General features: G+C 41.2%; 1 protein-coding gene and 1 long non-coding RNA gene across 3 annotated transcripts in view; both read right to left on the bottom strand.

Moving 5' to 3' along the window:
• Positions 1–5,083: 5,083 nt before the first annotated feature.
• LOC132251166 (uncharacterized) lies at positions 5,084–8,251 on the bottom strand. Its single transcript, XR_009463040.1, has 2 exons — positions 8,136–8,251; positions 5,084–6,285 (listed from the first exon to the last, which is right to left on the bottom strand). It is a non-coding gene; the product is annotated as an uncharacterized LOC132251166 (long non-coding RNA).
• A 478-nt stretch (positions 8,252–8,729) lies between these two features.
• The window catches only part of JMJD1C (jumonji domain containing 1C), a 258,840-nt gene continuing 242,346 nt past the window's right edge, over positions 8,730–25,223 (bottom strand). For both annotated transcript variants that reach the window (XM_014610135.3, XM_059729870.1), the window contains exons 21-26: positions 25,007–25,137; positions 23,584–23,706; positions 21,849–21,988; positions 18,804–18,980; positions 9,983–10,114; positions 8,730–9,651 (exon numbers count right to left, since the gene is read on the bottom strand). In XM_014610135.3, the coding sequence (XP_014465621.1) occupies positions 9,562–9,651; positions 9,983–10,114; positions 18,804–18,980; positions 21,849–21,988; positions 23,584–23,706; positions 25,007–25,137 (793 nt within the window). In that variant the 3' untranslated portion in view covers positions 8,730–9,561. The remainder of the gene's footprint in view (positions 9,652–9,982; positions 10,115–18,803; positions 18,981–21,848; positions 21,989–23,583; positions 23,707–25,006; positions 25,138–25,223) is intronic.

Here is a 25,223-nt window from a genome sequence, read left to right on the forward strand (position 1 = left end):
TGTTTGTCATAAGAGCTATTAGTTTTAATTTTCTTAAATAGCATATCGTTTTCTTTTAAATTGCCCACTTCTAGTTATCAATATTGTTCTGTTAGAGAGATAAACATTACATGCTGTATAAGCAGTTCAGATCAGCAGAATCTGTGGTTTTTGCTGCTGTAGTTTCAACTTGATCAGACAGACCTGTTAGTTAGGCCTGATCCAAAGCCGAATGTAGAAACTCTGATGGGGTTTGAAATCAGATCCAAAAGGCATTGTACTCAACACATCTGTAAAACTCCATGGTCCATAATTTCAGAGTGTCTCACCAAGAACCAAACTGACATGAGTCCAGACATTGACTTCTATTCCTAGAGCTTACTTCACCACAGGAACCACTGTTTTCTTTGGAAACTAGATATGTTATCCTTGATGTATATAGACAGCATAAGCTTTGTAAAAAGAAATTCTAAATACACAGTCTACAAATACATCCCCATAGAGAGAAAAATCAATAGAAATCAGCTGGGAAGTGACATGGAATCAAAGCCTATCCCAACCATGCAGTTGGTCCATAAAATATCACCCCCAACAATCCTTGATTCACATATTTTCCATACTGTTGTAGCTGCAACATCACTCCAACACTACCAAAAACATTGCGTCTGTTTCAAACTTCAGTTTTATGGCCAGTGTGTTCTTTTAGTTTTTATATGAAATCTCCTTTGCTGTGAAATGCTGGATTTATTTTAACAACAGTTTCTGTGCCATACAGAAGCAACAGTTAGTTGGATATTTTGAAAAGTACCAAAAATGGTGTCTCTGAGGTCACCTGGGCATTCACAGTCCTATCCATGTTTACACTCGTGACTGCTTTTCATGCTTACCCTCCCATTCTGAAAGGGCACAGTAGGGGTGCTGAAATGAAGTAGACAAATCTATTTATTTGAATCAGTGAAGGCTGGTTAAAAGTATTAAACAGGCCAGCAGAGCTCCATGCTAATTTGCAGCTGCAGATGAAATTCCTCACTAAAGTGGACTCAGGTTGTGGCAATATCTACCCAGTCAAAGCTCCCCAACTTGAGTTGGTCTAATAAAAGATATTGGATTTTTCCAAAGAACTTCTTCTCCCCTAACTTAGAGACATTTAAGAGAACCAATTTTTCATTGTGGTTGTTATGGTCTCTTGCTACTCAGGTGAGAAGTAACCCTTCCCTTTGTGGGAATTAGAAAAAAAATTGAGCTCTGGAGACAGCCCATGACCTGGCTGATGAACATCTCTGGAATTTACTGTTCAAAAGTGATGCTAATTTTTTTGATGTTGACCAATGAAGCCTGGATAGCCACCAAATAAAGTTGACTTTGGGCTTCCACTTCTCATGAACTGGAAGGTAGGCAGGAAGAGTTTATCTTCCTGGAGACAAGGTGATGGATTTACTTTCTTAACCTCGGAACATTGGCTGTCTACCCTACTTCAGGTAGGAATTTGTTCCAACTAACACAACAATGCTGTCCTATCCTTGGGGCTGCAAAAATACAGAATTTCCTACCTCAGATCTACTAAAGTCTCGCCGTGAGATCTGCTAGGGAAATAGTTTTACACAAAAATTATGATAAATGCTGGATGGAGTAGCAGACAGTTCCTGAATTGGGAGAAGCAGCACTTGCAAGATGACTGAATCATGCAGGAGATGACAGGAAAAGGGAGGACATTAACTGTGTTTATGTGGTTAGAATATCCCAGTGATGCTCACTTCAGAATATTACAATGAAAACTTTCCTGTCTGACACTTATCCTGAAAAGACTTAAAAATGCAGCTGTTCACACAAGCCATGTTGGGTAAAGCATCTGTTTCTGATTTGCTCTGAGAGGAGACAAGTTTCCTGCTGGCAGATTAATTTTCTGTTGTGTTTAAGTTACGTCACAAGCTGAGCATCATCTGGCCTTTGCAGTTTCCAAAGCTGCCTTGCTGAGACAAAAAGAGGGGAGGACAGAGAGCTAAAAAAACAGCTTGCAACCACACCAAAAAAGTAAATAAAAGGACTGAAAACAGAACTGCTGACCTCGTTTCACCAAAGACAGAGCTGGGGACCAAACAAGGGGGAAAGGTTTATTCCCAGGGTCCTGACTCTGGCAGGGAGGGCACACCTATTTAGTAGGGATTGAGGGGAGATGTTCTATGATGGGGAGAACTGGGGGTTTTGAAGTGCCCCTTATTGATCACAGACATGTTAGACCTGATCCTAACTGGGGACACGTAGTGATGGTGGAGAGAATACTGAAAAGTACCTCCCAGCCACAGGCCTGCAGGGCAGGAAGGTTGATAGCATTGCCACTTACAAAGAACTAGGACAGGAGAGGTGTTGGTAGTAAAAACTTTTGGCCCCATTGAGCTAGGATGATACAAGTCCTCTCAGATGAAGACAAGCAAAATTCAAGATGCTTTAGTGTAGATTAACTGGTGCCCTTCAAGAGAGTTGGTGGAGAGGGGCAATTGAACTCATGCAAATATTACCTATGTTGTAGTCGGCATTCTGGTCATCTCAACTTCACTATTTTGAGTAGTGGGTTCAAGTAAGCATGAAAAGGTGCAAGGCAGTGATTTCAGAGAACCAATAAAGCAAGCCTGGTATGATGTTTTGGTATTGCACAGAGCAAGAGTTTTGGCCTTTATGTTTCTGACTATCTTTATAATTAGCTGTTCACTAGCAACATTCACTTTAATAACTTCCTTGTCTAGGAAAACATGCAGTCAATGATGCTCCATTTGTGAGTAATAAAGTCATGTTAAGTTTATGGTAATAATCATAGCTCTCTGTCTTATCATATACCTTTTGTGCCACTTTACCCCTTTAATTTGTTTTTGGCCTTTTGTTTTTGGCCTCCCCCATATGTAGTACATTAGTAACTAAGGGGAAGAATATTACTGCTCCAGGCAGTGTGTGTAGTGACATCCACAAGTGCAATTTAAAGGCAATGTTTATAAGAGTATGTAAAATACAGTCTTTTTTTAACCAGGTGTTATAAACCATTTAACACAAATATTTTTAAGAGCTTTATACTCATTGCAACTATTGTGTAAACACAGCATACTGTATACATATTGGACATACCAAGTCAATCTTCTGTTCAGTGAAATTCACTATTACATACCATATAGTCATCCATATACCCATTTGCCATATTTCTGAGCCGATTGTTTTATCTAACCAGTTCGACATTGTACTGAGACAGCATAGAAAAAGTACTTACTCCAACAATTACTCAACATATTTTTCCATCTTCTCCATTTTGTGTTCCCACAAGGGAGTTGTTTTCCTGAAAGATTATCAGTATCTCAGCCTTTTCCTTTGAAAAGCTAGCTCTAATACTCCATCAATACCACCCAGGTCTGTATTTTTGTCACAGTCACAGTTCCACAGCAGAGAATTGTGGAACATGATGAAAGAGAAACAAGAAACAAGAGAAAGTTTAGTGCTGATCTCTGGAAATTAAAGGTAACTTGAAAATTGAAGGGTTCTGTCACCAAGCACTGAGGTAAAAGACTTAATTTTTCCTATGTCCAGCAGACACATACACTAGGACTATGGCCCAATACAGCTGCCCTGTGAAACAAAGTTCTGGTAGTCCCAATTCTGAGCAAAACAATGGGCCAGAAGAGGCGCAAACTAAGGCTCAGATATTCAGAGGTACTTAGGCACCTTACAATCATAAGTACCTCACCTGTATTGATTTCAATGAGAAGTAGGCACCTAAATATCTGTCAGGATATCGACTTAAGGGTCGAAGTGACACTCCTTGTTGGCTAATATATAAAGGAATAATTGATTTCAGCTAAGGAATCCTGAGCCAGAAGGGAAAGGGAACTTGGATCAGTTGGCAGCCCTGTGTACTACTAACAGTCCACATTGTTTAAAAGTAAATTTAGTGCCCCTGAAAACTGCTAGACTTATAGCACTGGAAACTAAAGTTCTCCACCCCCCAGAAAACATGCAGTATACAAGTAAGTTCATCCCTGCTGCTCTGTCTTAGGCTAGACTGAGAGGAACCATTTTTAAAAGGCTGGGAAGAAGGCTCCTGCCTATTTAAAATTAAGCTCCTGAGATTGCAGAAGTCAACTTTTTTCATACTTGACCAGCTGGCGTAACTTTTAATTGATGCTAAACAAGTGGTCAGGGCAAAAAGCTCCAACCTGTATTTTATTGACAATGCTCCAAGATATCTACTCTCTTTAGCCTTCCCTTATGTTGTATCTATAAATGATCTATTAGATACAGCTGTTTGTCAGATGTTCATATATACCAAATTAAATGGGACTGGCTTCTATTTAAACTGCTGCCCCATAATGCCTCAGCTTACTCCTAACAGTTAAGTTCATAATTACTCCTAGGGCACTGTTTACAAATTCTCTCTCAAAGCAGCAGCGAATTCCAAGACCTCTCAACATGTTGAAATGATTTGACAAAGATAACCTTGAGGATAGATACAGTTGATCACCTTCCAGAATATGCTGTCTCATGGGCTAGCTGGTACAAATAACAAAATGCAACTATTAATAAAAGTGACCTTGCAACCACACGCTTGTACTGTAGATGAGGAAGGTAAATACGAGGGCATCTTTCTTGCTAAAGCATTTCACAGTCCGTTTTTCTCTTAATGCAAGAGGAAAAAACATTCATGGTTGAACATTCTACATCATAGAAGGGGTTAATGGGGAAAATGAATCAATTTCCCAAGGAAGGTGGCAGGTAGCCTGAGCCAAGCTGCTCAAACAAGAAAACAACAGCTGGTCTAGAACTGAAAGTTACTCTGTATTAAATGCAGAGTAAATTCAAAGCATAAAAATTATTCTGCCACAGGTTCTCACACAAACAGTTTTTACCAGGCTCTGGCTTCATTCAGCCGGTTTCAGATTAAAATAAAATTAGAAAAGGCATTCTTATTCTAGAATGAATGCAGCCACACAAGGAACTGTTGTGGAACAGCTATTCTGGATCATTATCCCAAATAGACAAGCTCTTAGACTCTGGATCTAATGACATAGTCATCCTAATTACCAACTCTGGATGGAATATGGAGCAGTTCTTAAGTAATCAGAGACACTTTTTGTAAAAGAGCTTCTAAGACCGTTTAATTCCATAATCATCAGATCACATGGCATCATGATTGTAAGTTCATCTTGCAGCAGTCATGAGTACAAAGGAGCACAGAACCGACACAAACAAATTGCATCACCATTGGATCTCATCCAGGAATTTCAATGCCTGATCCTGGGAGATATATAGACAAGGTCAGATGGTGTAGAAGTTTTCTGAAAGTCACAGATGAAATAGAAGGTGAACTGAATCAACTTTGGTGGAGTTTAAGACAATTGTTATCCCCCCATTTTAGCTACCATCTGAAATACATACCAGTCACATAAAATAGTCAGCTCTATTTGCTGCATAGCCTGGGCAATAGATCATTCTTCAATCTGCACAGTAATATTAATGCCATACCAGAAAAGCAAGGGCTTCTCACAGAAATCACGGAAAGGAAAAGATGTTATATTACAGCTTCAACCTGCCAAGATGCAGTGAATTATAGACAAACAAAACAGATTAGAAATTAAAAAGAATATCTAGAGTTCTCACAACTGCAAAAATTGAACAACCAATTTCTTTATCTTCCGTGTGAAAGATCAGCTTCAAGCAGATATTGTTCGTATCACTCAGGCAGGTGTCCCTAAAAACATTACAGGATGAGAGACATAGGCTGCCTACTTACAAAATAGGATTTTCATTTGTGAAAGGAATTTTTTAAACACTGCCATGTTGCTCACTGTATATATTGCAGTTCTCCAGTATTACAGTCTATGTGCAGCAGTACATACCAATAATACACATACTGAGGCAGCTTAAAATGAATAGGTGTCTACTTCTGGAATGTCTTCAACTACAGTATTGGTCTTAAAAATCTTGGTGCAGATGTTTACAGACATCTTCATCCGAGTGCAGATACATTTCCTGGCAGACTATTTAAATAAGCAGTAGTCTCAAAATGGCCTTAGAATCTGTTTAACATGTGGAAAGACTTGCCACTAAAACAATTTCTGTCCTTTATGGTCAGTTGGACCGCCCTAAGCAACCCAGAAAATCTTGGGCACCAAAACTGTTCCCATGACAACCTCCCTTCATACTGTCCTGCCTGAGGCTTCAAACAGCATCACATGCTTACCACAACACCACACATTTTGCCTTCTCTCTACACTACCACATTTGGTTCCTTTTGGCATCTCTGGCAAAAAGGTTCCTTGCAGGCAATACCTGAAGGAAAAAGAAAAGTTCAAGCGGTTGTAGATGCGCATGGATCTAAGCATTTATATTGTAGGCCCCTGAGCAGAAGTGCAAATGAAAACACAATAGATCTGATGTGGGATCCCCACAATCATGTTTCCTGCCATGCCATACATAAATGGCAAGAGGTGCAATTGTGGGATCCAGCTTCAGATCCCATCACACCATATTGCTGGTGCAGGGGGAGTCTGAAATCACAATCCCAGCGCCAGCAAGTAGCAAGATCCCATGGCTGCAAGCCACACATTCAGTTAATGGTGTGATAGGAACCAGCCACAAAGTTACCACACAATTTTATGTAATAACTTTGTGGATTATTCCTTGTTTTATCACACAATTAATTGCATAAACATGTGGCCAGGTAGCAACGTAAGACCATGTCTGGTTACTCATGTCTTAAACGTAATGTGTCGGAGCTTAAGAATGGGCATCAGCTGGCACTGCAGTGAGGATAGCAAGATAGGAGACTACAGTAGCAGTTCTATGCCTTAAATACTAGTAAAAATGACCATGTGCTTTGCGTAGGATTTTGAGAAAATGACATGCATATCATGTTTCTAGGTGACCATAGTAAACAATTTATAATATTTTTCTTATTTACTTCAGATCAGGTTGGCAGCAACATTATAAATTTGAGAGGCTCCAAAATCTAGCCAAAGGTTAAAGTTCCTCAGCAAAAAACAAACCACTACCACAAGAAACAATCTTTTTAGGGATTAGAGTAAAAATTAATTAGTAAAAATTAATTCAGTATCCTAAGCCTAAATATTAACAACCATTATACTATATTTGTAATCAGATTTTATTTCTGAAAAGGTACGTATAAAAGTATGTATAAGCAGCTTGCTGCATCTCCAGCTAACAGGTTGATATTAAATGCTCTACCCGTTCTGCTCTACACGCAGAATCAAGGAAGTAGAAATACCATATTTTGTCATATACCACATGCCCCCTGAAAAAGACATGCACTTTGTTTTTGAAAGGCAGGCAGAATTAAAGAAAAACAAATCTTTCTTTGACAATCCTGGTAAATACAGTAATTTTTCAAAGAAAACAGGCAACTGCAGGGCAGAGGGAAGCAAAACATTACAGATGCTATATTATAACCCACTAAGCTGTAAGACAGCGCAGGCACTGCTGGTTGAGCCAAGCTGCCCTCTTCTCAAACTGAAAAGCAGCATCTGCCAGGTCCACTTTTTCAAGAAAAGAGCCTAGCCTGCCATATCTGTGGGCTCAGCTGAGAGCCCATATAGCTTGAAGAGTTGGGCAGTTCAGCTCCATCAGGATCAGGCCCTGAGCTGACTTGGCAGGTGACACTGGCTGAACCATTTGGCTCAACTCAAGAAGGGAAGAGGGGTCAGGTAGTTCAGCTCAGCCAACAGTGCTTGCTGCATCATCCTGCTGGAACTGAACTCGTCTTGAGTCAAGTGGGCCCACAGCTGATTACGCAGGCACAACTTGCCCATCCAGCTAGAGAAGAGGGGCCAGGTAGCTTGGTTCCCACAGGATCCCTCTGCTCCTTAAGACCTGCCCCCTACCCCAATTTCCAGCAGCCAGCTCAGGAAAAAAGGCATATGTTGTATTCAAGTAAAAGTGTTAAGTGGACAGGAACGTAGGGCACAAAAGACAATGCATTAGCAAACCATTCCAGTAAAGTCCCTTCCAATTTTTCTTACCAGTTTAATAATAAAAGTTTTACTTTTCACCAAAAACCCCCTGAAATTACCTTTGTATATCACCCATCTTAGTAGTGCAAGTTAAATGCCACCCTTCTTCAGATAAAAAAAAAAAAAAAAATGCTGACATACTTTGTTACCTACCTTTATTTCAGTTGGCAGCGTGACATTTATAGCTGCAATATTGTTGGCTGAATCATGAGATAGGTAACAACTACCAAAATCTAAAAGTGAGAAAAATAAAGTTGAAAACACTATGTAAAATAATATTTTATAATGAATAGGAGAGTTCCTCACAACTGACCTAGTCCTACTGATTTTTCTTTTAACAGGTTACTAGATAAATTAGACAAATACACTCTTCTTTGGTAAAGAAACACTTTACTGGGTTATTTGAATTACAAGGAATCAAGAAGTTCAACTTTTATTCCTCAGAACGAGGGAAACATTTTGTTATTGAAGACAGAACATAAAGTTGAATTTTATTCTGAAGAAGGAGAGAGCTCTCTGTGGCTCTGCCACTTGAACTGTGCTCCAGAACATCTGTTCTGATTTCCGTATTCAACCTGGAGAGGGCAGAATGGTGCATGCTAATTAACACACAACATCCCAATCTTTTACAGAAAGCAGCATTACAATAGAGACATTTGCAATCACTGTGAATTAATTAATGACTCAGACAAGAGCATCTGTCACAAACGTGCCACAAACATGAAAAACAAACACAGTGAGACAACATTTGATAAAGTCATTTTAATGGAAAATGTAAAACCCCTTTCAACTTCAATGTACAAAGCATGTGTAACACTTGCACTTTTAACAAATTAAAGCAAGCCAATGTTCTAAAAAAATACATCATTGAATGTATATATGTATATATTTACATAGCATATTAAGTTTAATATTTAGCTTTAAAAGTTCACATAAATTTTACCAAAATGAGACTTTTTTTAAATAAATTACACCTTTGAAAACATTTAATTGTACACTGAATAGCTTCAATAAAATACTGAAGTGTCTGTATTTAATATCTACTTTATATACTTTATATTTACAAAGTTTACAATTATTTGGCAGTAATTTTCAGATTATGACATGACTGCTGTGCGGACTCAGCAAGATCCCAAATGCAGGCAATAGCTGGTGTTTGTGTCCTACTCTCACAGTAACTGTCTCAATGTAGTGAAAAATATCTGAGTTATTTTAGCAAACTGTACAAGTCACATTTACATTTGATCAACAATATAGCAGAGAATTTTGTGGGCCTTTTTTTCCAAAAATAAATACATCATTTTAAATCTTTGACATTTCACAAACTTCATGTACATTATAATACAAGACAGCAGAATGCTGCTTAATTTTTTTCTTTTCAATAAGTCTAATGTAATCACAGTAACTGTGATATATGAAGCTAGACGGCTGCAGTGTCAGTAACAAGTAAATATGATGACTATATTTTCTTGGCACTGATGGTTTGTGAAGCTTAAATTAGTGTGCATACTGTTCATCATATATTAGAAAAAATAACCTCCATCTGATAGTCTAACCAAAAAAAAAAGGCAGAGAGCACTTAGTTTTCTTCTGCATCTTCCATTTCACTTTCATGAATCTTCAACGCTCTAACCATTTCTTTAACTGCATGATACAAGATATTTTTGACCTGCAAAAATATTGAAGACACTTCAGTGAGATCCACATCATAAAACTATTTACTGTTAAAAGATGGTCAATAACTATGTTTAAGATTGAGATTTAGACTCAGCCAACAAGAAAACCTGATGCAAAAATATTTGTCCAAAAGGACATTAAAACTGAAATTAAAAAAAGCGACTCAAATGAAGGTCAACTACATCAGCGCAGTCGCACTGGTGTTCATTGTTATTCTGTGTGAATGGCAACTGGGAAGTGACCCCACAGTGTTCCACATTTCAATGAGTGTCTGAGCACGCAATGCTTTCAGAACAGATTCTAGATGAGAATTCATCCCTTACCTGCAGTTTATCATCATAATTGATTTCTTCCTTTGACAGCCTCAGTTCCTGTGTTAGGTGAAAAGACTGTACAAGATGTTCTGGAGACACAAAGTCTTCAGTTACTTGAATGCAGCTGTGAAAATTTTGTACCTGTTGGGGGGGGGGGGGGGGGTGAAAAAAAAAAAAAAGGAAAATTAAAACAGGTTTTTTCTTGGAAAAAAAGGACTGAGTAATGGGCTCCAGAGCTTTCAAATTATGTGATTACTGGACAAAGACCATTTTTCTACTTTTTTTTTTTTTTATGAGCAGTAATGAAGTGAACTAAGTGAGCTAACTTCAGATAGCAGGTATCACCTGAATAATGCCAATTAGTATCCGTTTCTAACACTCAGCCCTACACTGGGGCTGATATTCTTAAAATATTCTAATATCTGCAACCTGGTGGCACAAGGCTTGTATCAGATGTGCAGGAGCAGTCAGTAGCTGCAAGGCTAATGTGCACCAGTTCTTAAAATCCTGACATAGGCCCCCAAGCTGAAATATCCTGAAGGAAACAAGTCAAAAGCCAGGGAACCAAGTTTTAACCTCATACATTTTTCCAGCAATTCAGAAACATGTTTCTGTGAACTGGGACAAAGCCCCAACCCTAGATTTCTGCAGAACCTAGACGCTGCAGTATTTGTTTTAGAAACATTCCAATGTGGTGTTTATGAAATGAAACATGTGCTCCTGGCTCCCCAGCTGCCTGCCTGGGAGTCTTAAGCAGAGACAGGCTCCTAGAACCCTGAAACGGAGTAAATGAATTAATTTCTGTCTGTTCACTGCCACACATGTGAAGTTAAGGCATGATAAGATCTTATGTGTAATTCACGCAATCGTGCCTTCTGCTGTGCCACACAGGCATGGCAGGAGGTGTGATTGTGGGATCACAAATATCCCATTGTGCCTTAGTGCCCGACTTTTCCCCTTGCACTGGCAGGCTCCTGCAGCTGGGAGCCTCATGCACCCTAGCTGAGGGGCCCCCAGCTGCAGGGGTGTCCCATGCACCCCCAGGGCCAAAGGATCGCTGCAGAAGTGATCTCCCCGCCCTGGAAGTGTGGGAAATTCCTGGGGCCAGAAAATCAACACAATCCTCTGGCTCCAGGGGTTCCCTGCACCCCAGATCCCTAGGGATTGTGGGAGCTGATGGGGCTCCCAGCCAAAAGGGGAGACCCTGCTACATGTGCAAATTAAAGCTCAACAGAAACCAGTGATGAAGTTAGCACACATTTTCAAGGTCTAACTTTACAGCTGGTTGGAGCTTTTTATTGTGCGATAGCTACTTTGCACATGTAGCTGATCTCCGGGTAATTGCACAGTACTTGTAACGCATAGAAGAGGCCTGTCTAGAAGTGGTGAAACTAGTGACAGTACCAATCAGGCAGCCAGTAACACTATGGAGCCTGGATGCCCCAGGTCTTTGGTAGTTTGCTTAAGGCACTATTGAGGAGCTAGGCTCCCTGGTTGCCTAATTCTCCATCTTGCGCCCAAGAGTCTGGAACCTTAGGCTTCCTGTCTCCATGTTAATCTACAGAGAGAGCTTCTCTGGAAGCCTAGGTCCTCAGATGGACAAACTGGTAGGAACCTGAGATTTCTGTACTGAAAAAAGAGATTCATTGTTCCTTAATAGAGTGCAAATCCCTGGTAAACTGAGAGAACAGGCATGTCCCTCTTCACAGCCCGCACACAATGCCCCGAGGTAGGTGGAACATGGAGAAGGCCTCAGATACCAGACAAGTAGTGTGTGAAAGAGGGCTGATTCAAAATGAGCTTCCTGCACCAGCAGCTCCACAACTCCTGTCACAGAAAGCTCACTACCCTTGCCAGCAATGCACTTCTCAGCCCCTGTGCAGCCAGAGCACAGACTCTACCATTTAACTGCGTTGGGTCATAAATGTAAAGAAATTCCTTTATCATGTATATTCATCAAATCATCTCAGGAACAGCCCAATATCTATATATAATGCATGTTGCATTATAATGTCATTATGTTGGTAAATCAACATAATATAATCTAATGTACATATATAATCTAATGAACTTGTAAAAAAAACAAACCCCACAGAACATAATTACTTGTCCTGCTACAAGCAGGTAATTCAAGTACTGCATTTAGTTTCAAATGACATACTTCAGTCAGTAACTCAAGTACTTCCCTCTTATCTTTTAATGACAGCTTTAATTAGGTTTTTAAAAATTCAGAAGGCTTAATTAGCAAACTAAAAATGTTTGATATCTACAATTTTACTATACCTTTATTTGTCTTAGATTTCAGTACAGAAAAGAGTAAAAGCAGTGAGCATAACACAAAAGAAAGCCTCTGAGAACATAACATTTCATAAATATTGGGATTTGCAAAATGCAAGTTACCACAGTCAGCAGCATGAAATCTACTGGTGACACATTAATACAGAGGATCACCACCCCTTATTTTTACAACTGGAGAAACAGAAGTGGAACAAAAACTTCATAGGACCAGAAGTAATGTCTCTCACTTAAAAAAGCATTTATGAGATAAGCAGGGGCTTAAGTGACACATGAGTTGAAGGACCCAGGGGTATTGATCACAGCATGCTCAACCAGCCAGAACAAGGCCATGACTATGGAAAAGGGAAGTGAGATCCTAGGATGCATCTATATTTTCCCAGTATAAACAAGAAAGTATTAATGCTGTTGTACAACAGACTGGTGAGACCTCATCTGGAACATTTCTAGTCATTCAATGTCCAATTAAATGGAGAGCCTCTCTTAAAAGAAGAGACTAAAAAAACAGCCTAGTTAGCCTGAAAAAATGAGTGTTCTCTATAAACACATAGTTGGAGGCAAAGGGGAGAGGGTAAACACCAGGGAGGGAAGAGTTACTTAAGTTAAAGGAAAATATTAGCACATGGACAAACACCTCCAATGAATTTAGTCTAGAAACTGGAAAAATATTTCTAGTTAATCAGAGGAGTGAAATGCTGAAAGAGCTAGCAGTAAGCATTATATAGCATGACTCCCTACAGGGCAAGGGGCTGGGACCAATGACCCAGGAGGCCCCTTTCAATCTCTGCTTCTAGTCCAGATGAGCATCTAGTGACAAAACAAGCGAAACAAGAAAAGCAAAGATAATTTTTGTCAGCTGTACTCTGAACTCTGAGACGTTATGCATATAAAAATATTAAAGCCTTAAAAATGTGAGATCCCAATATGTCACCCCTGCTTGTTGCAGCTGCTAAATGTGTTTTGTGGCATATGAAGGATTTGTGGCACAACTACAAAATTATTTACAGATCAACATATTGCCCACATATCTCAGGGAGCTCAGCATTTCCCTTTGTTCTATTTTCAGGAACCTGTCACTAGAGAGAGCATATTTCACCCATCAGGAATTTCAACAAAACTGTGCTATTAACTTCTGACTGCCTATCCCACCTCAAAAGAGGCTGGAAATTATGTCAAGGGGTTAAAGGTGAAAACACACCTTCATTTTAGGATAGCATTATGGTGCCAGTGCATTCATGTTATGCACCGCAGGAAGGCTTGTGCATGCCTTATACGCTATAAACTATTTTGCCCAATACCATCTGGGGAATCTTGAGGGTTCCTGTTTTCTACGCTTACAGTTGGACTCCAATCAACTGCCAACTACAGGGACATTTCAAGTAGCAGCTGCTGATTCTGCCTGTACCCTTATGACACATACTTCAACATGTCCTGAATTTATCAGCTTAAAACACTGATGCAACTTAAGAATCCTTTAAATAACTTTAGGGCTTATGCTGGTTGCCCCTTCGATTTTTCAGCAAAGATGCGAGTCCCTTAGAGTCTTGGGGCAATTTATTTAAAGAAAAAATAAAATCTGACAAATTGTACTAGGTGGCATAATCATAAAATGTAAGCTGAGCTTGGACATTACTTTTCTGAGCTGTTCTCTAACTTCCAAGAAGATATAATCATTTAGGCTCCCCTCATCTTCAGGCTGGTTTAGGAGTTTGATAGTTCATCTTACCTGAGCTAAAGTAACCACCACAAAACTCTTATAACAGACACAAACGTCAGTGCTGCATCTCAGGGAGAGATCTGGGTCAAACCGCACTCTAACTGAATAGGAAGAAAATCTTCTCTGTTTGAATCAGAAACAGAAGAGGAGAAAAAATATTCTATTTGAATAGGAGGATCAGAACTTGAAGGAGCCTGAGAGCATCAGAGAGAAGAAGCTGCACTAGTACAGGCAAGTTGTGGTACTATCTTCAGTAATTTCACAGAGGTTGTAAATAAATCAGATTCAGAAGGGGCTGATACAGCTAATTTCCAAGCACCATAAATTTAAGTGCTAATGACTTCTGTATTGAGAGAATACAGTCAGCACATGGGCTCATGTCACCAATGGCCACGTAGAGATATTCAGTTTCTACTGGGAGAATTGCCATTCTCCCAGTCAAAACCCAACGCATGTGGACCTTCAAGCTTTCTATCCTAGAGCAAAAATGACTGCTCCAGGAGAAATTTAATCCAGGAACAGTCAAGATTAAACTGTACCAGGAGACAATGTCCAATTTAAACTACCCTGAGGCCAGGAGCAGTGGATCCTGGGAAAAGGCTAGAGAGGGCATAGGGGGGCTGGGGGGGAGAGAAGGAGCAGATGCTCTCCCCATCCCACAGAACACGGAAGAGCAACCACCAGCTGCTCTCTGCCTGCTTCTCACTCCAGAGTTCCAGGGGGGAAGAGGGGAGAAAGGGGCATTTTACCATCATAGCAAGGCTCCCAACCTTTGCAGCTGCAGCACAGCAGCATGCCTTGTGCCACACTGCTCCAGATCAGCTGGACGGCATAAGGAAGTGGGTGCATGGAAGCTTTCCTAAGCTGGACTCCTGGCCCCTCCAGCTTTTAAATCACTGTCCCTGCCATCCAGTTGAGCAGCAGAGGGAGGAAAGGAGAAGCAGGTAGGCAAGAGGTGCATTTGCAAGCCTGACTCTTGGCCACACTGGCTTTCCCTCATCTCCCCTGCTGCTCACGCGGGTAGCAGACAGCAATTTAAAAGCCAGAGGGGCCAGGAGTCCAGCTTGGAGAAAGTATCTGCAGTCTGGCTCCCACCCTTCCAGCCTCTGCTTGCCACCTGCACAGCCCAGATGACCTGGAGAAAGTCAGCCCAGAGCACAGCATGCCAAGATAATGTTATAATCTCCCCCCTGCAAGGCTCATGACCCTTGCTACCATGCTGATGTGCCCCCAACTTCACCTCAGCCTGTAGCATGGAGTAAAGGCAGTCTGCTGTGCTGCTGCCACAAGGTTCATGGAGGCTTGTCATGGCAGCTGAGTTCTGCCCCATCCCAGCACTCCTCTGGGTTAGCTGGAAGGAGTGCAAAAAGCAGGGACATTTTCCTGCAGGGGACACCTGAAAGAGCTCCCACTATAGGAAAATGAGCTGACAGGCGCAGGGTGCATTCTCTGGGGGGCTGGAACCCTCCCCAGCTGTCTGTGGCAGCTGCTGCTTTTCAGAAGTTGCCATCTGCCATGCAACAGACTGCCACCTTCCCAGGCAGGGAAGAAGGCTGCCACCTTCCCAGGCAGGGAAGAAGGCTGCCTGTCAAGTAATGAGCTCTTTTGAGGGCAGGGGTGGCCCAGGGAGCAGCAGCCCTGTGAAGCTCTCCAGCCATAGGGCTACAAGAATGTCTGCACAGCCCGGCTCCCAGGCTATTGTTCTACCAGAAATTTCTTCTGGCAGAAATGAACATCTGTATTAAGCTAACGTTACTGGCACCTGCTATCTATGGCAATACCAAGATAGAAAGATCCTTCTACAGCATCAACTCGCATCTGCAGTTCCTATAGCTAGAAGCATAGTCAAAAAAGAACAACATTAGTGCTAGAGGTCAAAGAGTCAGTTTCCTCCGGCTGTCAGCCTTTTGTACTAAGAAAAGAGGACAGGACAGTCTTTTGGCTTTGACTAGAGATCTGTTTCACAGAGGAATGGCCTGAAGCAGATGACAGACAGAACAGCTGAATAGTGGTTCAGTGCAGAAGCAGGATTTCTAGGAGCTGAAGCAGAAAGAGACGCAGCCAGAGCACTATTTGCATAGGATTGCTGGAGCCCAAGAAATAATTTCATTCTAGAGTGGGAGGCAGGCTTTATGGACATGTCTAATGGGGAAGGCTTTAGTTGGACATCTCTAGTCATTTGAAAACAAAATTATGGATCCCAGTCAGTAACACAGGTTGGTAGTAAGCCAAATACATTTAGGGCTGTCCTCCTTGAGGGGAAGAGCTGCCTCAGATAACATGTAGTATGTGAAACTCCTGTGGGACGCTCCATCTGCCCCGGCATCACAGCATTCACGAGCCGTGCCTGGTACCTTGAGGTATGTAGAAAAAACATTTAAAGCCGTGTCTATGGCTGAATCGCTGATTCTCTCTAAATGGAGCGTTGGACTCTTCAGATTCGGCTGAACTGAATCAAAGACAGCGATCCAAATCAACGAATCAAATCACTGTCCTCAATTCGAGCCAAATCCGAATCAAAGACAGCCCATTTTGCACACCTCTACTGGTAAACATCTTGCCAGTGCACAGCATCTGACTCGGGGGGGGGGGGGGGGGGGGGGGGGGGGAGGAGAAGAGATGTTTGGAAGTTGTTTTTAGAGGACACTTGATCAGATTATTCTTCCTAGGAAAGGACCAGACTCTTAGTACAAGTAGCACAAAAGCCCAGGAGGACGGTTAATAGATGATCTACAATCCCCCTTAGCCAGTGTGAAAATGCTCTTTGACCCACGAGTACCAATCATCTTGATGGCCATGCAACAGGACATGTAATGCAGCCACACTAAGTTTACTAGGCTGCCTAGTCTGTGTCAATATTCTTGAAGTCCTCACAGAGTCCAGTCCCGGTCAAACTGTTTTGATGAACATTTAGGTTTATTCTGTGGGACTCCCTTTTGTGCATCAGAGGGGGGCTACTGTGGTTTGAGAAGAAATAAAAGCCATGTTAGAATGAAGGTAAGTCTACTGCGCAATCAGCACACTGCTGATAAGCACTCTCTTAAGAGCTAACTACCATATTTTTCTTTATGAAGTTGCAAATAACGCTGCTCGTTTGCAGGAAAGAACAGCACAGTTTGTGATGCAACGGAAGGCTTCGGACAGTGCAATCTGCAGCTAACACTTGCTTTTCTGGCTTGGAGATGCATCTTCTAAGTAAAAAAGGAATTTGAGAGACCCATTACTTCAGACGGAGGAAGGATTTCCTAGAATGTCACCTCACAGATGTCTTGTTGACTAAACCAAAACTTTCCCAAATATTCTACCATGGTCTAAGATTGAACAGGAAAAAGTCTAAATTATTTTTCTTTCAGAGGAGATTAGAAAGTTGGAAGAACAGTAGGTTTATAATGGAAAGGTACAAATGTAACAATGTAGAAACTACCATGAGGGTTCCATAACTTGCTAGTCAAAGGAAGTTAATTCATAAGCAGGGATCCAGGTTTTCTATTTGCAACAAAAAAAGTGGCAAAACCCGTATTTTCACATTTTAGGAGAAAAAAAAACAAGGGAAATGGTGGGTTTCCCCTTGCAGGCTGCAGAGTTCCATCCTGCAAGGTGTTGGGGGGAGCAGGAGGATGGCGGTCAGGCAGGTGGTGCCATGTGCATGTGCACACTGGCTCCCTGCTGTTGTGCACATTCCGGGGGGGGGGAATATGCGCCGCGCCCCCCCCCCCCCCCAGATTCATGCATGGGGCAGAGGCAGGCTGCTCGCTGAGGGCTTGGGCTCCCTGCCCCGATGTCTTCCCGGAGCCTCTGCAGCCCAGAGGGCGGGACCCAGCACAGCAGGATAGAGCAGGGTCGGGCAGGGAAGCTCAGTGCTACTGCTGCAAGTCCTGTACTGTCTGGCAGCAGCAACGGGCAGAACTCTGCACCACCCCGCCACTGCTGCTGGGCAGCCAGTAGGAACCTTGCTACACAGATGTGGGACTCATGGCGCAGCATTGAGCTTCCCTACCCCACGGGTTCTTCCCACTGAGCTGCGGCGCCCGAGCATGCCCCAGGCAGCCTTCCCCCCATCCCGCACATGGGCTCTGCTCTGGCAGTGCCACCCATGGGGGAGGGGGAGGCAGGCTCCATGCTCTGCTCCACTGTAGCAGCCAGCACCTCTCATATGCAGCAGCCAAAGCTTGGGTACTGCTGCTGGAGGAGAAGGGGCTATGGACCTGGGTCTCTGGCCCCATAGCCCTGGCAGCTGGGGGCCCCCACTGGCAGAGCTGGGGGGGCTGTGTCAGGAGTGAGGGGCAATGGCATGAACCAGCATTATCAGGGCTGCTCAGCACCACTAAGCAGCAGGGAAGATAGTTGGAGCTGGACCCATGACCTTGCGAGTGAAGGGGGCAGGGGGAGCTCTGATTTTCCATGATAAAAAACCCAAAATCAAACGCTAAAATTTATAGGTATTTAGAACGTATTTTATTATCATGACTGAGGCACTGGTAGGTTTCCTCAATTACTTTAAAATTCTAAATATATCAATAAAACATTGTGTTCAACTGATAACTATATATACACACATACATATAAACATATACACACGCACATATACTTCCCCCCATCTCTATCTATATCTCTATCTATACACACACACATATATATAGTGGCATTTCATTTTAATCGCATAAAAGTGTGGATTTCGGGGGTTTTAAATCAGAGAATTTGCTATTTTTTAAACAAAGAAAACCAGGATCCCTGCTTATAAGAATCACTGCTAAAGAAATAAAATCCAATTCAAGCGTACTTCCTACACACTGCTGTCTTTGAACAGAAGGATTTTACCTGATGAAGTGCTCCTGCTGGCAGGATAATAGCATCACCAAGGAACTGAATAACAGTGCAGGTTTTTACTCCATATTCTTCAAGAAGTCTTTGGCGAAGTTTTTTGTTCACATACCAACTCTGGTCACGTATCGGATCATGCTCTGGTAAAACTTCCAGGCCCTGTTCCTTTGCAATCTGTGATACAGGTGAGATACAGGATTAATTAAAAAACCCAATAAAACAAAAAAATGAACTGGAGAAACTGACATGTTAAAAAAACAGTAACTTATCACAATATGTGCACAAGAATTTTGGTTAAGATAAAAAAAAAAATCTCCAGGGAATGTGGCACCCAAAAGTTACACCTAAATAACATTACACCTAAATAACAGTAGGCATTTTGAAAAGTCTCATAAAACTTCATTTATAAGCAATTATGACATAAAAATGGAGGAGAAGGCTTAGAAGAAAACAGTAATCTTGATTTCATGAAAGTTCATCTCCTTCAGATTTCCTATGTACCCCCGCTTATGTTATGCATGTTTGCCTACATGGTGTGTTCTGGAATGGTAACTTTGTGTTCTTTCTCTGCATACCCTACTCAGTATGCATGCTTGGAGGTCTGGGGGCTACTCACACCTGTTTTTACCGTTTGTGGGCCTTGGTTTTACTGTTTGAAGTCAAGTGTGCAATTGTAATTGTGTCCATTGGCCTTCCCTATTAAAAAGGTGAAGTTTTAAAAGGGTGAAATATTGCTAATGTAAGGGTTGCTGCAAGTTCAGCACTTACTGGGAGCCTAAAGAGATCTGCAGTAGAGTGGCCCTCAGTTTGAGCACAGAGTTAGTGTTTGAGTAAGAAGCAGAAGAGGCTCCAGACAGAAGTCCATGCCTGGATAGCCTTGGGGCTCATGAACTCCTTAAGGGAAAATATACTTGTGAGTACAAGTCCCTACAATGGGTTCAGAGGGAAGCCTGATACTCGCTACAGCTAAGAAAGCTGAAAATCCCTGAACCTGCTGTTGAAACAGGGTAGGGTCTAAAAAGACCTGGGGTTGCACAGGCCACCAGAGGAGCTGTAGTGTGAAGCAGTAATCATGGCCCCTAGCAGCATGGAGAACTAGCAGTGGCAACCCCTGGAGGCGATGGCCAAGGCAGCAATCCCCAGCACCGATCCCTAGCAGCAGTCCCCAGCAGCACAGTGGCAGCAACTCTGTTTGGTGAGAGCTTCCCGCTTGCTACTCTGGCTGGCATAGCTGGTTGAACCCAGAGCAGAGTAGCAAACCCTCTGGGTTGGGCCTCTCTACCCAGCATCTGCCACTGCTGGCTGGCAGAGGTGGGTAAAGCCCCTGGACAGCAGCCCTGGGTTAATCTCAATTCCCAATTTAGTGAGTAGGTGGTTTGCCAGGGACTGAGACTATTAGCTGTTTTGGGTTTCAGTTAACGTTTAGCAGTTAGGGTGTTATTTAAGGTTGTGTGCTTGTTCCCTTTTCCCGCTGAACATGAGGGAAGATGGCTCACTTTAGAATAGCCAGTTGCGGTTTGTTTTCCCAGATTTCTGCATGGGGGCTGAAGCTAGATTTGAAAAGCTGGCGTTAAACCTCTGAATTAGAAGCCAGACCTTATTACTGCCATCCATCGCCTGGCAGAAGGGTTACACTGACAGTCCAAACTATCCAGTGTCGACACTGCCAAATGTGACATTATAATCTCAAATCAGGAAAAAGCAGCACAAGTTCATATCAAGCAAAGGAATTAATTGTCTTAAAGTATTTCCCTGAGACATCAATAAATTTTAAGTTAAACAATCACCAGTTTTCCTGATGCTAACCTCCTAAGCAGCCAAGCAGAGAGGGTCACTACTGTCTGGATTATTTCCATTTTCCAACCAAAGATGTAAAGATACCTAAACAGTTCTGGGGGACAGGGGCCAGAACTAGCCACTAGGAATCCTTCTTGCTTCCTCCCAGCATTGTTTATGCTTTACATTACACAGTAACTGGCTGGAAAAACAGAAATAAGGCTGGCAGGGGAGACATGAAACCAGGACTTCTCTCTCCCTTTGCAAAAGTGCCCCGACTGCTAGGCTATAAAAGCAGATTCCCTCTTGCTTGTTGTTCTCCTCAGCTTCAACAAGAAAAGCACCTAGTCTACTGTATTTTAGTGGTTTAGGGCTCTGTCCTGGAAAGTGGGAAGATGTGGGTTCAAATCCCCTCAGGTTTTCCACTTCCTTGGCAACCATAGTAGGCTATTGGGCGAAGTCAAGAGAACAACGTGGATTTTGAATCACTTTAATTCAGAAACCCAGTACATGGCTATCCTCAAATGTGGGTCTAGGCATTGTGAATTGCAAATCAATTTTTTTTTCAAAAAGGATGCAGACAGACAGCTGCTGCAGAACTCTGTAAGAGGAGAGCAATGGGTTAGGCTCCAGAGTATATGCTATTCTTGCTAAGAATAGTACTCCTCAAGTATTCTGCGATAAGCCTTCTCATGAGATTAGAGTCCAGACAGATTTACTGCACCTGACCTCTGCCTCCTTTTCTTCAAGCTGTTGTCTTGGAGGCGTGGGCATCCATCTAGCTGTGGATCTCTCTTACCCTAATGGGACCAAATCTTGTGAGGAAAGTAGGTTCCTTTATGTAACTTCCTATTACATCAAAACTCCCTGAAAGCCCCTTTCCAAACAGACCTATTCTTACACTTCAGACAGAAACACTAGGCTGTTGGAGACGAGGCTCTGTAAACACTAGGCTGGGATGGAGACTGTCCAGAACTAAAGACTGATATGGCTAGAACCTGTGGTTTGGACGTGTGCCATAATTAAAAGTCTTATGGTTATGACTATTAGCTGGTTGGGAAACATTGTAACCTAACCATTTTGACTGGTAGAACAGATCAAGAAGTTGTTATTTCACTAAGAATATCCTACAGCCCAGCAACAGAAGCTTGGAAATAGCCACCTCAAACAGTAGGAATTTTCAGAACTACATTTTTTTTCAATATAACTAACAATTTTGAGGAGTTACGTTATGCAAAGAAAATATCTATTTATTATAAATCTAACCTTTTGCAGAAACTCCCTTATTTTGTCCACATCTTTGCCAGCATAAATGTGCCACAAAGCACCAGGCAATTCACTTGAATCTTTCAATCTTTTCTTTAAAAGGTCATCCAAATCCTCCTCTTCAAGTTTCTTTAATATGCCTAAGAATTGACAAATATATTAAATACAGGTAGCAGAAAGACTGAAACATTATTCTTGTTTTTTAAATTTCCTGTGACTAATTCACAAAGACTTTATAAATGCAAATTTTTGTTCTCACAGCTTTCAAAATCAGAAAGTTAAGGGTACACATTATAAGATTCTAAGACAATTTATGTCCATATTTTGAAATAGTCTGACATTTGATAAAATCTGATAGAAAGTGTTTCCCTAACTAGAAATAAATATGTTGCTGAATCAGACAATTTAGAGTGGGAAAAGACATTTTTGTGAAACCAAAAGAAGTAATTTTGTATTAATTCTACAGCACCCAGTCAAAAACCGACTATGTATTACTAGAACTATATTTATATTAATAGTAATTACACGCGACTAAAAAAAAGCAAACTAAAGATAGTCATGCATAAGACAGGGCAAGGTGACACTTTACAGACCAACTCACAGGTGCTCAACCCCCAACCCAGATCCAGCCTGCAGAGCTATGCTGTCCAGTCTGCCAGGCTCCCCAGGGTCTGAATATCTGGCCACAAGGAAGCAGAGACAGCGTTAACTGCTGCTCCCCTGCTGCCAAATTTCCAGACCTGTGGGGAGCCCCATGGGCTGCATAAAACTTTGCACACTAGATCAGGTGTGCACAGCTGGGGCAGCACCGGGCCCAATCTACAAGCATGGAGCTGGGCCAAGGTGGCACAGGGCCCAATCTGGGTGCAGAAGCTGGGGCAGCACAGGCCCTGGTTTGTGAACCAGTCCCACACCACTCAGTTGGCCCATGGAACCAAAAAGTTGAGCATCACTGAACTAACTCATTCAGAGAGACATGAGGGTTTTTTGACTACAGTCAACTTTGTCAGATAGCATAAATTAATCTATAAAGGTGCCAACCTGCCCTGCCTTCTGCCTAACTACCTCTCTCTAGAGATAGTCAGGTTCAGTCTACATCTGTTAAGCATGATGAATAAATCAATGTTTGCTTAGATCCAGCTAACACACAGGAAAAAATAATGGACAGGGAATAAAACCCTGTTGTTTTAAGTGTATTATGCACTACAGCATAAGTAGTAAACATTATACTCAGCACTAGCATTCACCGCTTCAAGTTCTCTGGTCTAGAATCTATTTCTTTCATACTAAACTTAACACAGAAAACATTGTATCAGGTAGATTCAGAGTTATCCTAATGGATTTGGAAATTATATCAGGCTAGACTAGAAGCACTTTAAGAGAAAATCCTTCATCCTGCTGTTCACTTCTTCTGCCATCATCAGCACTGCTCAGGTACTTTAAGTAGGTAATGGCAGGAAAAAGATGAAAAGGTGAGAGCAGTAAGTGACTATTTCTGAGCTCCAACATATTTTACATTAAATAAGTCACTGCACAAAAAACTTATCCAAGCCAAAGCACTACTTTCAGCTACTAGCATGTATTTGAAGTCATGTTTCATTTATACATTTGTTTCATTTCACTTGCACATTTCAAAAAGCATCAATTTTAAAACTGCATATTGAAATACCCACTAAAACTTTTAAATCATGTGTCATGCAATCTCATTTGTCCAATACAAATCATTTTTCTTTACCTGATTTGGAGTGTGCTCCATTTCCTTTTGCTATACCAACATAAACAAGGATGTTCACTACATCAGAAACTTCAATATGGAGATTTGTAGTTCCTACATCATGATCTTTAGTAGCAGCAACGCCTATTTTACAAGATACAGAATTTCAGATAGGATTTAGAGTTACTGAACTGTCTTATTTGGGACAAGTTTGGGACAAGATACAGAAGTGGAAACAAAATGATGCTGGCTTTGTTCCCAGCCCTATTGAATGGGATCTTATGCAAGTCATTATCTCTCCTTTTCTCATTTTTACACAGGCGAACAATAATGCTAACTTGCCTTTTGGATGCACATATGGATCTACAGAAGAAAAACATTATGTAAGAGATAAGTAGAATTATTATTACTATTATTTGTTCAACTCCAGGTTAAACCAAACTAATCTGTGCATAGAGATACTATGATTTACTTTTAAGATATACTGTTTTATGAATTCAGAATGGATCTTTTATACACTGGGAAAAAGGATTAAAAAAAAAACAAACAAAAAAACCCAACAACTTAGTCCTGGCAAATATCCTTTAAATCAGATCATCTTTCTTTCCTGCCTATAAAATGGCTTGAACCCTCCTTACTAAAACTAAAAGACAGGGACATTTTCCCAGTGCAGAAGGTTAAAAAAAAAAAGGTTCTCTCTAAAAACAATATTTTAAAAGTATTAACAACCTTAAATATGGGGTCACTAGTGTTTCACCTGTAATTTCTCCAATACATCTTTAATTGCTATCTTTAATATATATGTTTCAACAAAGATGACTCAAAATATTTCAAAGCCTTCAACCTCTGTGCAGTAATTCATAATTCACTTCTTTTAAGAGTGTAAAACAGAACACAAAAATATATTTGCAAAATGAAGAGCAAAAGGAAAAAAAGACTGTGGGAAGCAAAGTTTGTTCTAAACAGCCTTTTGACAGTTAATTCAGACAGAAATAGTAAAAGGAAAAAAAATTAAAATTGCAATAGATAAAAGTAAAACTATCCCACAGATTTTTAAGGCAGATTAGAACTGAAGCTAAAAGCTTGGTTGGAGTTTAAAAAAAAAAAAAAAAAAAAAAAAAAACCAGCAAAAAACTTACCAGACATTTACTATCCAATTAAAATAGCCACAGTTGCATTAGACAGGATAAAACAAACAAACAAACAACTAAAATGCATAAGGGATGTAAGTTATGATTCAGAACATATGCTAACCACTGACTGATGGGTTAAGAAAGAATTTCCCTCCTGGTCTGTTTACAACTGCCATTTAAACAATAACCGTACTTTCCTCTGAAGCTTTACCTATTGAATGTAGTCAGAAACAGGATCCTGGAGTACACAAACCCCTGACCTTTTCAGGTATGTTAATTCCTGTATTTCTACAGTACTGATGAGTACTTACCATATCCACTACATAATCTGGGTCCCAAATCTGGACGTACAAAAAATCCCGGCAAGTGGGAAGCCAGGTTTAATTTTCCTTCTGGACTACAATACTCTGGCAATGGCAAACTTTTTAATAAGTCTTCATACCTGGAGAACAAAAGAAAGAATGTTACCAGGCGTGCACCATTTCTGAGAAACCAACACACCATCATTTGTGAATAATGTCAGATTTT

Source organism: Alligator mississippiensis, chromosome 6 (assembly GCF_030867095.1).
Source record: "Alligator mississippiensis isolate rAllMis1 chromosome 6, rAllMis1, whole genome shotgun sequence".
NCBI classification, from domain to species: domain Eukaryota; kingdom Metazoa; phylum Chordata; order Crocodylia; family Alligatoridae; genus Alligator; species Alligator mississippiensis.